General features: G+C 38.1%; 1 protein-coding gene across 1 annotated transcript in view; it reads right to left on the bottom strand.

The window, feature by feature from the left end:
- Positions 1 to 921: 921 nt before the first annotated feature.
- Positions 922 to 14797, bottom strand: part of MCM9 (minichromosome maintenance 9 homologous recombination repair factor) — a 49938-nt gene continuing 36062 nt past the window's right edge. The window contains exons 7-12 of the mRNA XM_075707888.1: positions 14547 to 14721; positions 12183 to 12385; positions 10964 to 11167; positions 9381 to 9463; positions 4694 to 4839; positions 922 to 2482 (exon numbers count right to left, since the gene is read on the bottom strand). Of these exons, the coding sequence (XP_075564003.1) occupies positions 922 to 2482; positions 4694 to 4839; positions 9381 to 9463; positions 10964 to 11167; positions 12183 to 12385; positions 14547 to 14721 (2372 nt within the window). The remainder of the gene's footprint in view (positions 2483 to 4693; positions 4840 to 9380; positions 9464 to 10963; positions 11168 to 12182; positions 12386 to 14546; positions 14722 to 14797) is intronic.

Here is a 14797-nt window from a genome sequence, read left to right as displayed (position 1 = left end):
ATCAGATGCAGTAAAACTCTAATCACAATTAAAATAGTCAAGTAAACATCATCTGAGTCAGAACCAAGCTAGGGTAGCTCTTCACCATGCTGCTAGGTTTGAAGTGCAGCTTACATGCCAGGGCTTAATGCCTGCATTAAAGTTACCCTGGTTACTGAGGACTCCCATTCAATCACCTGAAATTGTTCTCTCTGCAGTGAAGACCTGTATGTTTATTACAGAGTTGGGGTTTGATGAAATGACCCAGAATACAGACACAGGTACCTGAATCAGTGTATTTAAAATTGAAATTAAAAAAAAAAACAGAAACAAAAAGCTCTTGATCCATGTCTTCAACATCAGCAGTGTGACAAGGAGCACAGTAACCAGAGATGCAGCAAAATTGTCATGATACTGGTAATACAGAAATACTTACCACAGCATGATAAGAAATCACAATATTGCTAACGACACTGAGACAAAGAGTATATACAGATGAACAAAATATTACGAAATAGCTTTAGCATCATAATTTTTCTAAAGCAGCATTTGGAAGGACAATCTGAATCAGGTATAGTTCTAACTGTTACATGAAATAAAGGATAACAGTCAGTTAAGCCTGCTCTTCTGCAAGATTCACTATACTCTGGATATATGAACATAACCATACAAGTCTTCAGGTTTCATCAGGTCAACCAAAACAGTCAACTGATACAAGTAGTCTTGGGAAGAGTTTAGAAAACTAAAAGCCACATCAGGCCTGCAGTATTTGCAGTCCTTAGCTGATGTAAAGTATACGGTCCTTAAAGAAAGCATGTTCATTGGTATCAACAGAGGTTCAGGATGATTATTTTTAAATGCTTTGTAAACTATGGATACAATTGACAGGAGGATGGAGATTCAGAAGAACTGTATTGTAGAGTAATTTGGAGGATATACATGTTATGTGCTTGGATTTTTCCTAACCTCTTCATCCCAATCAAAATCTAATGTAGCATCATCTAGCTCTGCTATCGAGAAGAGAGATTTCTGCGTGACCACACTGGCTTTACTAGCATTTCCCAATGCAAAACTCTTCCTTCTGCTAGGATTGCTCACGTGCACCTTCAGCAATGGGCTATGGCTTTCCTTGATGGTGTCAATCTTAATGGTAGGTGAGGTTTCCGATTTTGACTCAGAACGTGACGCAAAGGAGAATGTCGACAGTCTGGCTAATGTGCTGGAGCACACCTTCTCTGTGCTTGGGCCACCAAGCTTCTCCTCTCCCTCCCTTTTCTTTTCAGTGGGTAGAGATGACATGGCATCAAAACGGACATCAGACTGTATTGTTGCACTTCCTCTGATCTCTTTCCCTAAGGCCTGATTCTGTTGCTCTTCTCTCCCTTTATTACCAACTGATCGTTTTTCCAAACTGTTTTTTCCAAGGCGAGTCAATGTCATCTTGGACTTCTCAGGGGGGCAGCATTCTTCTGGCAGCTGCTTTCCCTGGAGCTGCTCTCCAGGCTTAAAAATAGTTTCACTCTGAAGAAGTTCTTCATTTTTCTTCTCGGAAGAATGATCAAGTTTTGTCCTTGGTCTGAAAGAAAATTTAGCTAGTTTAGCTGCTGGAGGACTTTCACTGTCAAGGATTTCTGGCTTGTGGGAACTTACTACCTTTGTTTCCTTCACTACTTGACCTTTACTTCGTTTTCTCAGGGAAATTGTTGCAGTTTTTGCTGCTACAGATAGGCTATTCTCTTCCTCCCCTAGCACAGAATCTGCATCACTTGAAAGATCTGGCAGGCCAGATGCAGGCAATACTGAGGGAAGGGCCTTTGCCTTGGGGTCCTGTGTACTTGTAAAGAATCCATGTGATTTCTCTATGTGCAGTCTCTGCCAGCTTTTAGAAACCCGTTGTGTAATAACCGAATCCTGCACACTAGCACTTGGTGATGCTGGATCTTGAATATTTGCTTCTGAAGAAAACCAGTTGTGTTCTTCAGTCCTTTTCCTGCTTATCTGGGAAACTTTGTCCTGTTCCAAAGGAGCATGTAGACTCACAGTTGCTAGTGACTCTCTCTTTCCATTCCCCTTCCTTGGTATTGAAGCACTTCTTTCTTCAGAACAGGATGTTTTACACGGCATTTTTGAAGCCAGGTTATTTGGAGATATCTTGGGAACTGGAGACTTCTGAAAAGTTTCTTCAGCGTCAGTGTTGCTCTCTTCCAGACTGTCAAACCACGCCAGGCTGCCATCATCACCCCTCTTACTATGTTTAATTAAGTGTTTTGTATTTTTGTTATTACCATGCGCCGGCTTGCATAAGGGTTCTGGATGTATATCCCCTTCACAGTTGCCTTTGGGCAAAGAAGGCTGTGACCTGGAGTTATTCTCTTGTTGATTTGAAGGTTCTGACTGAGACATTGGCTTTGATAGCCCAAATGTATCCTTGTTCGAGCGTCTTATAGTAGTACTGAAACTTGTCTCTTCAGGCTGCAGCTGGCATGAATTTTTGTTTTGTAATCTATGAAACGAAAAAAAATTAAGCAATAGTAATTTATTTTTCATTTTTTTCTTTCTTTATTGCATTAGTGATGCTTAATATGTATTAATGGTGAAAAGCTCCAAATCATGTAGGTCACAAAACTGCATTATTAAGTTTCACATACAGCTCCAAACGCTGGTGTTGCAGTCTGTGATCTTTCAGCACCTTCTACAGTAAGTGGCAGAATTTAGTGTCCCAACTAGAAGATAGGCAGATGGACAGAGAAAGCAACCACCTAAACTTCATTTCCTTGGGAAACACCCCCCCCCCCAAAACCCCCAAACAAACAGCTTTGCACTACATACAGCCATTGCTGGAGTCCCTTAGGGATTACATATTCTGTAAGTATATCTTCTAGAACAGTAACCTCATTAGATTTTATCCTGAGCAAGGCAAAGCCTCAAACAGTTATCAGAATGGAAAATCTAGGTATTGCTTGGAATAGTGGTTGCTGGTGGTTTTCTCTCACAATCAGTATGGACCCAACATGTCAAAAACTCCACATGATAGAGTGAAAGCATCTCAGATCACCTGTAAAACTTAATTATCACTGTCTGTGGCTGTTAATATTCTCAGGGTCCTCCAAAACAATAGAGGTGCTAGAATGAGGGTTCCCTCCAATCTCAGTATAGCTGATTATCTATTGTACCTAAACATATAATTTCCAAGGGAGATAGCATTCTACTTTTTGCTAAATAGTGATTCTAACTATGAGAGAAGAGCTGCCACATCCTATCCCCAAAGTGACTGCCTTAGTGTAGGTGAAATGATTCCTATGCATTGTAAACAGTTCCTCTGCTATATGAGAGAGAAAACACTATATTGACATGTATCTTTTAGAATCATTATCATCATTATTTACTAATATGCTTATTCTTAAAGTTTTGATGGAAAGTAGCAGAAATGATCTGACTTATCAAGAACAGCTGAACGATACATGCTTGTTTTATTGAAATGTATTTTCGGGGGAATGTGTGGGACAAGTCTTCTAACACTGAATAGGTTGTTTTAAAGAGGACATTCATTTAGTATTCTCTAAGCTGCTTAGGAGGCGGGGAAGAAGAAATCAGCTTAATTTGCAGCATAGGGGATTCAGTGGGATATTGGGAAAACCTTTATGATCATTAGGATGGAGCAATAATGGAAGAGACCACCCAATGACAATGGAAAATCCTCTTCATTAGAAGGCCTTTGGAGCAGATAACACAGGCCCCTGCCAGGAAGGTCAAACACAGACCTCATCTTGTCTTTGTATTTATCTCCCATCCCATCCTACATTTCTGTGATGCTTTATGAACATCTCTGTTTTAAAACTAGCTTTTGTCTGTCTGTTGGAGATACCCCACTCTCATCTGCTTTTATTGCCTCTGTGGTTATTTAAGATGTACTTACTATGAGTTACAAAATAAGTCTGAAAAATATTTAAAGGAAAAAGTCTATTTTCCAGGCTGTTCTTATTCCATTAGCTTCAGTAACATTAATCTTTTATCTTCCTTTAACAATAAGAAAGTACGAGTTTCTTTAGAGCCTAATCTCATTTCAGGAAACAAATGTTATTTTTTTATCTTTTATTTCCTTCCGATCCTAGTGTTCTCCTCTCAGCCTCAGTATATTAGAAGTTTTCTATTAATAACAGCAAATAGACTTTCCAAATATTATTGCAGTGAGCTGAAAACTAGAGAAGAGACAGTGAAAATTCCAGTGTGCAAAAAAGAAAAATCACCCAAAAGAACAGAACTTTGATGCAGGCTTGTATTTTCCATTAACAGAAAGGGAAGGATCCTGACAAGCCCAGCACAAGAGAAGGCTTAAAAAATATGAAGCAGATCTGCTGTATTTTACCAAGCAAGTAACAAAAGGTTATATACAATTATTGGCTCAGCTACAGAATCTGACATTTTGACCCTAAGAAGCTCCACTGAAACTTATGTAAGCATAGAATTGAGATATGAGTTGGGAACTTATTTAAAATGTTCTTAAATTCTTTGTAAATTCCATAACCCAGAGAGAAAAATTATCTTGTGATGATCTCACAGTGCTACGTTAAAACAATCTCCCTGCTTATCCAGGTCCTCTAAAGAACAAGTCCCTTCCCAATGTCAGATTGTATTTTTAGACACTCTACAGATATTATTTTCAAACAATTCTTTTTTTGCTATTTAATTATTTTGTTACTCTGCATATCGTAACCTGTCAAGTCTTTGCAGCTCTTTGTGCAGAAGATGTTGCAGCTCCAGTCGCTCCAATATGAGTTCACACTGTGTTCGGTACTGCGCCATTGGGTTTTCTGGAAATGAGGTGTGTAAGGCATTGATGCCTCCCAGAAGTGCACCCCCCTATGTCACCAAAGAGATTAAAAAAAATAGGAAGCCATCTTTATTATTCAGCACCAAATTTAAGCAGCAGAGACCATTTTACACAAAATTCTCCCTTAGATATTTGAAAGCTTAAGGTAGCAAATATTTACTGAGAAACTGTATTCACACTAATAATCCTATTAGGTCTGCTCACACAGGCAAAGTTGCTCATACACATAAAGCAATTATATGATCAAGCCTGCAGTTTACTCATACTGGTTTATTTTTATTTATACAAAAAATGGAAAGTCCACTTAAGGCTTGAGAACATCATGACTAGAAATGGAGATTAGGATTAAAGAAGTTTTCCAAATACCTTGTAAAAACTCTGCCCATGTGAGACACTTTCACAACTGAAGGAGTTCTGATTGCTAAAAATTTTCATTAGCTTTGCCTAATTATTTAAATGGAGAGACCTGGGTATTAAGGCTTATCAACACAGGGTAAATTGACCGGCAAAAATATTTCTGAATAGCTCTTTAAAAGTAACTAACTATTCAGGAATAATTCCGGAGAGCAAGTGATTTAATCTGGGACAATTTCGCTGTGCCTTGTGAGAAATGAAATAGCTCTTATTTGGAACAGAGCATCTGCACGAAGTTATTTGTTCCACAACAAATAATCTAGAATAGCTCTGTAGTTAATTGCTCTTTGGAAAAAAAACCCCACACCACAAACCCTCTATTTTGCCACAGATTACCTAGCATTTACCACTCCTGTCTAATCTATAAAGCTCAATACAACTAATGAACAAGATGCATACCACGTGCCAGGAGAGCAATAGCAAAACAGAATCTCTAGAACCAGAAACTGCTACATACGGCGTCACATGGACCACACATTTTCATTTGTGGCAACTTCTGGTTCTACCATTTTGAAATGTTAAAATTTTGTATTTAAAAAAATCTACATTGAAAAAACATTCTGGTGGCTAATTCAAGCCCTCTAAAACTGCATGGTGCTAAAACTAAGGCTGTTAATGCATCCCATTGAAGTTACCACTTGGTTATTTTTCACAGATGATTTCAGGAACATGATAGATCTGTTCCACATAGAAGCATTAGTCTGTAGCCATGGAAAAGGTTGTTGTAGAACCTCTCTGCTGTATTTGTTTCAAGGACTGGAAGGTTCACAGTTAATGAGGCAGGGACTGTAGAAAGGAAAGCCCAGTCTCTTGGTTAGGACAGTTAAAAGCAGTCAAGGAGAAGTAGATGCTATCTCTGATGCTAAATTCCAGTTCTTGTGATTCTGAATGAGCCAATTAAGCAAAGGTTTTGAAAGGCATAAAATCGGTAACTGGGAGCCTGATGTGGTGTGTGCACAGAAAGAAACTGCTGTCAACAGGAAGTGTGCTCAAACATTCAAAGTGCTGCTACTCTGAAACTGGGGCCCTAACCATCTCTCCCAGTGCACAGGTTCTTCTGGGTCGTGCACAACTCAGCTCCAGATCATAGAACAGGAGTAGCACCAACCGATCACTTCACAAGGACTGCATGAAGATAAGTGCATTGATATTTCTGAAATGCTCAAATACACTGGACATGAATTCCACAGAAACTCATGAAGAAATTGAGAATTCTACCTTTAGAACAGCACGTAATAAAACATTGAGCAAAACATTGACAGAGGATAATTGCTTTTGGCTTGAGTACTGTCAACCTGTGACTTAGGGATCCAACGGAAAAAAAAGGAATACATGATTATGTATCTTGAGATATATGCCCAAGGGGTACAATTACGTCTTGCCCTTACTGACTTTTCAGTGCTTTACTTGCCTATCACAGTGAGTTTCTTTTAAATGTTCGTGTGCGTGTGTGTGTGTGTGTGCAAAATTCTAAGTGGGATGAGACTGAATTTAAGATATCTATGAAGTTTCATCCCTGTGCTGGTGCTTACGTCTCTGAGATATTGGCCCCTCCGAGATATCATTTTGAGGAGAGGAAGGTAGCCATATGACAAATCCACACACTGTGGAATTGAGGGCAGAGGATCTGGAACAGAGAGAGAAAAAGGAAGTATTACAGGGAAATTTAGCAGAAAGAAAGGCTGTAAAAGTGCCTAAGGACGGAAGACAAAATGTAAAAAGGGAGTAAAAGGAGAGGGATTGGAAAAGGAATAAAACAAGGATGAAAACAACACCAAGAGAAGGAGGGAGACAATGTTAACAAAGAGGAAATGAGGCAAAGAAAAGATCAAGCCAGAAGGATTAGAATATGCTCATGAAGAAAGAAGTAGGAAAGAGAAAAATAAGGGTGAATTAGAGGATAAAACAAACAAAAAACCCCAACGAACTAGGCTGGCGATGAAAATGTGATAGTCCTCCTTCCCAAGAGGGCTCACAAGAAGTAACTGAACACTGACCTGAGAACTGTGAACTTTGATTTTTATACTGGCAAGAATATGACTTTTCATAGAAGCTGCAAAGACAGTGTGGAAGACAGTTTGCTGAGCTGAAAGGTGGCAGCCAGTCCTTCAGGAATGACACTGGTCCTTCCCCATTTACAACCTCATTCTACACACTGACAATTAGGCAGAAGACACAGGATGTATCTATATATAAAGTTTTTTTTTTTCTAGAGAAAGAATTAATTTCTGAAAATAAACTTTTGCATGTTACTTCTATTTTTTTTTTTAATAAAAAAAATAAATCACTTCCTTCAAAAAGAAACTGTTTCAGTGATTCAGTTATACTTTCCAGGAGGAAAGTAAAATTTGGCCTTAAATAGCAGATGTCAAATTTGCAGATTCCTAACAAAAATGAACACATTTCCCTACTTGCTCATAAGAAGTGAAGAGTGAAGCAAATATGATGAGTACACCAAGTACTCCTAGGTAGTCTTCTGCAGTCACAATTCAGGCAAATTTCTCACTGACTCTTATTAGATAGATGCTCGTTATGCAAACTGCAGCCCTCGAGGGCAGGGCTGTATAAATATGAAAAAGTGACCCACAGATAAAACAATTATTTTACATTTATTCGTGCGGATGAGGGAGAGAGCTACACAGATGGTAATACACATTCATTATTACTATATACACACATTCCGCTTTTTGCTCTGTTATGAAAAAAATTTGAGTATTTCAGATTTCTTATATCCAAAACCATATTGCTTTGAAACCAGTGTCCCATCAAATTCCCATCTAGTTAATTACAGGTTTAATTACAGTTAATGAGCACTTACGTGATATTTTCTGCTGTTTCAACTGGATATATTAGTACAGCTTCTTATTTTAACTTAGATGCAGTGCTGTCATTGAAAAGCTGAGCTCTTCAAAACAGTGCAAGATGAATTGCAGCAGACAGCGAAATATTCTTTTCCTACTTAATAAGGTCAGGCCCTGTAGTATTTTTGAGACAAATTCCATCTGCAATACTGTGCAGCAGACTATCCGTGGCACAAACTGCAATTAGTCTCTCAACCCTCAGCAAAAGAACAAGGATGATCAGAAATGCCTACCTTCCATATGTGACTGTGCATCTATCCTGAAGAGGTTTATCTCCGAAAAAGGAGCATATCTACTGCAAAGGTCTTTAAGGTTCATTGAGCTAATGGGTGCTATATAAAATTGTTTTAATTTGAATATATTCATATCAACCTGTACAGAAACATCGGAAATGCCATTTTGGATCAGACCAGTCATCTGTGTCGTGGAGTACACCATCTCTGACAGAGCCAAAACCAAGTATTTCAGACATGCTAAAAATCCCCATGCATAAAACTCTGGATAATCTGCTTATGGTAATTTTTTTTCTACTCCAAAGCACGAAGATTTATTTCCCTTAAAAATATTCTATCTGAAGTTAATAGAGTCTATATTATTTTCCACATTTCCATTAAAAAGCCTCTACTAGATTCACATTTCTTTTATCAATTCTAAATGTGTTGCTTTTTCTTTACATTCAACATCCTAATAATGTTACAGTAAACTAAAATCTAGCCTTCCACATTTTTTTCAATGCCTTTTTACACAGAAACATTACACAAATCCACATGATAATCAGAACACACAGTTTTCAGTTTTAGTATCACCACCAACATATTTTAAAATGAACTAATGGCAAAATAAAGTGTAGGTCTTGGCAACTGTTTGAAAATTGCTCCAAAAAAATTATTTGGTTCTCTCCTACCTAGTTAATGAGTGGCAAGATAATATCATAGAAGAAAAACTCATCAGAGGCTATTAAACGCAGCAATATAGACACAATTTGTGGCTCAAAAGGTCTTTAAAATGTGGATTACCAAATGTCAACAGCATGCCAAAACTTCACTTAGACTGAAAAGTCTATTAAAAAAAGGTACCAGGCCTTTATCACCAATCCAGATTTTTCAGTATAATCTCTGTTTAAGGATTTTAATAATGGACTAAAAATGACTTGTCAAAGTCCCTGATGACCCACTTTCCATGAGTCCACGAAACCCTCTCCAGAGAGATGAAGGGAGCTGGCATATATCTACATGATAAACTGAATCCCTTAAATGTAGTATTGCAGCAAAGGCAATGTCTGCAAGAAACCTTACCTGCATAGAAGATTCCATCACTGATACCACAGTTACAGCATCTTCCAAAGTCACAGTATCCCTAAACATCAACCGGGCATGAGCTACCAAAAATAAATGGGCATTGAAAACAAGCATTACCAAAGTCAAAAAGCAATTTTTTTGTACTAGAAGGGGCAGGGTATTGCTTCAAATTTCTTCAGCTCTTCAAAGACTTGTGTATGGGCCTAATTTAAACATTAATATAATCCTTTTGATTTTAGTGTCAATTTCAACAGGAACTAGAAGGCTTAGTTTTTCTAGTAAAGAATGTAATGTGACTTCCAGATTACAGTTACAGTGATAGTTCAAATAAAGATGCTCAAAGTGCTAGAGTTAAAAAATGTAAAGTGCTGGGTATCACAACAAAGAGTGTGATATGAAACATCCCTAGCTATATAGGTATGTGTCATCACCATAAAGCAAAAAATTGTGTAATTTTCATCACAGGTCAGAAAAGATTTGATTTCCTCTAACTGGTCTGTGTCCCCAATTTAGTATTATTTAATATGCTTTCCTCCACAATAGCTTTATTTTTGCTTCCTTCCCTTTTTTAAGTCAGCAAAACAAAACTGATTTTTATAAATGGACATAATGCAAATAATTTACCACTTGAAGCTCTCCTCCTAATTGGCTGTGGAAACACACACAGTTCTTATTCAGCAAGAGAAAAGCAGGTTAATTAATACCATCTGTATTTTGAAATACAATACTTTGAAAAAACAAACTGCTACTAAAAGCCCCAATCATGTGAACCCGTAAGAATGGAAAAAACACTGAATGTGAAAATAACATGTGAATCCCTGAAAGTTAGGAATGTCTTTCATTGAAGTAATTTTTCCCCCAAAATGGAGAACAAAACATAAACATCTGATGCAGGAAGCATGACACTGCTGACTGGCATATAAAAGCATAAAGACCATTTATGATTCTTATACAAAAATACAGTACATTCTTTTAAATTCATCCTGAAAGTATTTGATATGCCACTTCATAAAACAAAATCATGTTAAGACAAAGACCTACTGCTTCCTTTGGGTTTGTTCTTATAATTGAAATATGATTTAAACTCAGAGTTGGAAACGTTGAAGTTCTACTGCAAAATACATACTTGATTATTGATATTTAAGGAAACAAAAACATGTTATTTCTGATATTATATTAATTTTAGGATAGAAGACACCTTTCCTCAGGCTGAGTAGGATGGCAACCCAGGACTCAGATTAAGTAAAATAAATCCTGAGACTGCTTTTCATAAAGACATGTAACTTCTGAGATTTTTCTCTTGAATGTGATTTCTTCCAGTGGTTTTAGTTTTTATTACGGGTGTGAGAACAGCAAAATTAAAACTGATTTTGATAATCTAAATATAACACCCTTTCCCATATTCAAAATCTCCAACCCCAAGCCTCTTTAGATTAGAAAGATAAAACAATACAAAAATCACGTATTCCTACCTCTGTGGAAAAGTTGCTACTCTGCTTACTGGCTATAATTACACTCCTGATCTATTAATTTTATAAAGGTTAATTGTTAGCCTAAAAATAAAATTGCCACTGCCTTACCTTCTGCAAGGCGTATCAAACTCTCTAATAAGCGAATGGTAGTTCGGGCAGCATTTCTGCAGTCACTCTGACGCTGCATTTGATAGTAGCGTACAAGGATCACGTTGCTCTCATCAGACAATTTTGGCTGTATACTTTTTATAAGGCAGAAGTAGGTTTTCATCTTCTCCATGCTCCAGAGCTTTTCTGATTTGCTTGGGCAACCTGTATAACAACTGCCTAGTTAGTAATTTTACAACAACAGACATTAAGCTTTTTCCTAAGAATTTCTGTTAAATAGACAGGTGACTATGCAAGACACATTACTGTATTTTGGGGGCATACGGGGCTGTCTGTACACTAGTCCTCAAGGACTCGGTTAAATTCCAGCGTGGAATCTTACACACCATCCAATCCCTCCCCTATCAAAATCCACAGTAAAGCCAGTAATTTCAACAGAGCTGCTCTCAGACTCACTGCCCACCAGGTGGTACATACAGTCAGTACTAAGTGCTTTAGTATTCCCTAAAACGTAAAATGCTACATGAATGTATGTTCCACCTCTGGCCTTTTTACCTACTTTGTAGGAGCCAAAAGCTACCTGCCATATTCTGAACATTTTTCGCAGGGAAACATTTTGGGAAGGGAAGGAAGCTAGCTGGAGAATTTTCCTCTAACCACCTCTTCCCTAATGGGGATCAAAGGCATGTTTCTGAAGTGGATGGAGAAGGGGTTGTTTAAAATCAGATCACACTGCCTTCCCTAATTCCAGAGCACAGAATGCCTCGTAGGGAACACTGCTGTTCGCTCTTTGAGCCCTGCAGCACATGCAGTTCAGATTTGTTTTGTGAATTAAGTTTCCCATTAACAACATGTACAATTGCATGGTGTCTACACACATCTCTACACATCTACACACATCTGCACATCAAGGAAGGTAACGGCGCAAGATGGAAACTATCCACTTACTGAGCAGTCCAGGCTGAAATCTCTTGTAAATTATCATAGAGTAAAAGTATAGTGCTCTCAGCTCACCTCTATTAATTAATTAGTGACCTCTTATTCCTACTTGAAAACCAACCATACCACAGGAAAATACCATAGCAAAAATGTAAACACTGATTAATATGAAAGACTCAAGAATAACAAACTACACTGAAAGATGGGGAAATTAAAAAAAAAACCAAAACAAACCCCAACAAACCAAAACCACCTTATAATTTAGAAAGACTACTCTTACCTTTATTTTGCAAGATGAAGGATGAAATGATGTGGTCCCATTCCTCGTTCTTTGTATCTAACAATACCAAGACTAGGTCAAATCTGCTCAACAGGGGACTGCCAAGAGCTATGTTGACAGAGACTGACTCATTAGGATCATAATGGCCTTTTGGGTTTGTTGCTGCCAGGATAGTTGTCCTTGTATTAAGCTTGCACACCAAGCTAGAGAAAAGTATAGTCAACATTATGGTTGAATTAAATTGGGTAGGGGAAATGCTTCCAAAGTGTTAAAAATTATCACGTTTTTACAGTATAAAGAGCACATCTTACCTTGAAAGACCATAAGAGCTAAACAATATACACAATTATTGTATTAATATATATTTTATATATATAGCATTTCTCAGTCAGAGAACAGCAACTAGACAGAAAGACAGTGATCAGGATACCAAAAGTAACTAAGCAATATTGCCATGAGTAATCTCTATATACAGCTAGGTCCTTAAACGGTGAAAACCAACGTAACTTTCCAGAAAGAAATATTACTTTGCTGATTTATACAGTATAGAAACACTTTTTTATGATGGAAAGGAACATTTTAGTTTAATTCACATTTTAAGAAAGCAAAATAAAATGTAATATAAACGTGTTTTATTCCTGTGTGTAAACATGTTATGAATATGAACCCACCCAAATAATGACGGCAGCCATATCAACTGTTTCTCCAGGGAAATAGCCATTTTCCTCTCTTAACCATGCTATCCTGGCATGTGCTTTTAGATGTGGGGAGAGATTATTTTTATTCTAGTCGTCCAAATGTAATCCTTTCGGTTAAGGCAGCAGCAGAAGTATTCTAACTTTGGTTTGTCACTGAGCTATTTCTAGTCAGCCCCTGAGTAACTGCTGCCTCACATCCAAAGTTCTTCTGTAACTGAGAGGAAGGACCACAGATCTTCTACTAGCTTACACCCAATGGGAAAAAAACCCCTTATCTCCCATGCACCAAAATAAGACCTTAAATTAACAAAGTGCTTAACCTATCTGCGCTAAGTTACTACGCAAAAAATCCTCATTAGATGTAGCCCTTAAAAGTGAGCAACTGAGGATACATGTGCAAGTTAGCAAACTGTAGTTTGGGGTCTACAAAACCCAACCACCTGCAACAAGGAACCCAGCTAAAATACATCACTATCTTACTAAGTAGATAGAGGACCACATGGACTACAAATATTTGTCCCCAACTGGATTACTGGCAAAGGCCAGTAATCTCCCAGGTGAGAGCAGCATTACTTGTCTGCCATCCGCCTAGTGTATTTACAGGGGATGCATCAGAACTGAGTTGGGAGAAAAAGTACCACTTTAGAAGGTATTTTTACGATGAATGGGTAAATTCATGCAAATTCATGGTCATTGTCAACATACAGCATAGTATGGCTAAAATCCTTGACAGGACATAGGGAAAAGAAGATGCATTCCATCTGTCTTACAGGCAACAGCAAAATGTTCAGCGAAACCCCAAAGAAGAAAGAGACAGGAAGAAGCTGAGTTATGAAGCACCTAAAGGAGTTAAAAATGGCATAAAACCAAAGACGCTAAAGAGAGCTTCAGTAGAGATGCTCAGAATTAAGAAAGGACACAACCAGTTAGAGGAGCCAAGAAGATGCGATTGGAGCAACAGCTCAGTTGAAGGCGACAAAGAGGCATGTGGAAAGGGTTGATGCCTTTTGAGCAGCAGAAATTTCAGCAATACCAGCCAGGAAATCATTTGGGCCTGGACAAGAGCTGCGTATGACTGACAGAATGAGATCTAAGCTCAAAGATCAAAGTGGCGGGGGGGGAAATAGCAGATTTGTATGCTCACTACTTTGAAAAAGAAATTGAGGAACTGAGAGTAAGCAGGAGTTTATATTTATGCCATGCCCAACATGTAAAATTCAGCAGCCTGGAAATCTTTTGGTTTTCTTTTGTTACCATGCAGTATTACTGGATTTTGGAGAAATGAAGTCCCGCTTTCTGAGTTCCAATAAAAATTTCACAAAGTTCCTTATTTCACATATGATTATTAAGACCACTCGCAGCAAAGGACAAGAAAAAGAACACCAAGTCTTCTCAGGAAAATGCCCTGGTCTACAGTGGTAGACTGAAAACCCAACAGCGAAGAGGGTACGTATTTATTCTGATCACTTGCAACCTCTGGTCCAGTGCGCTGTCCTTTGAAATGTTGACTCATCTAGTTTAAGAATGCTGCTGAGAACAAAACTATTAAGCACAACAAAGAAAACAGGTACATTTAATCAGCATGACAAACCCCACTCCAACTTGTAAGTACAAGAGAAATCTCTTAGGTTGTTTTTGTTCTATCACATGTTAACATGCCACTTACCCTGCCTTTGCAACACTGATGGTTTGTTGCTCCATTGCTTCATGGATACTAGTTCTGTCATGTTCTTTGATACTGTTGAACTCATCAATGCAACAAAGGCCTCCATCTGCAAGCACCAGCGCTCCAGCTTCCAAGTTCCACTCCCCAAAGTCCTTCACAGCAGTCACTGTCAAACCTGAAGAATCAATTACTTCAGTCAGTCTTTTCCTTAAAATACAGGAGTGCACTTGAGTGAAAGAAAGGGACCCGGC

The sequence above is a fragment of the Pelecanus crispus genome, chromosome 3 (genome assembly GCF_030463565.1).
Source record: "Pelecanus crispus isolate bPelCri1 chromosome 3, bPelCri1.pri, whole genome shotgun sequence".
Classification (NCBI taxonomy): domain Eukaryota; kingdom Metazoa; phylum Chordata; class Aves; order Pelecaniformes; family Pelecanidae; genus Pelecanus; species Pelecanus crispus.
Note: the sequence above shows the minus strand (reverse complement) of the source record. Positions and strands in the feature narration are given on the sequence as shown.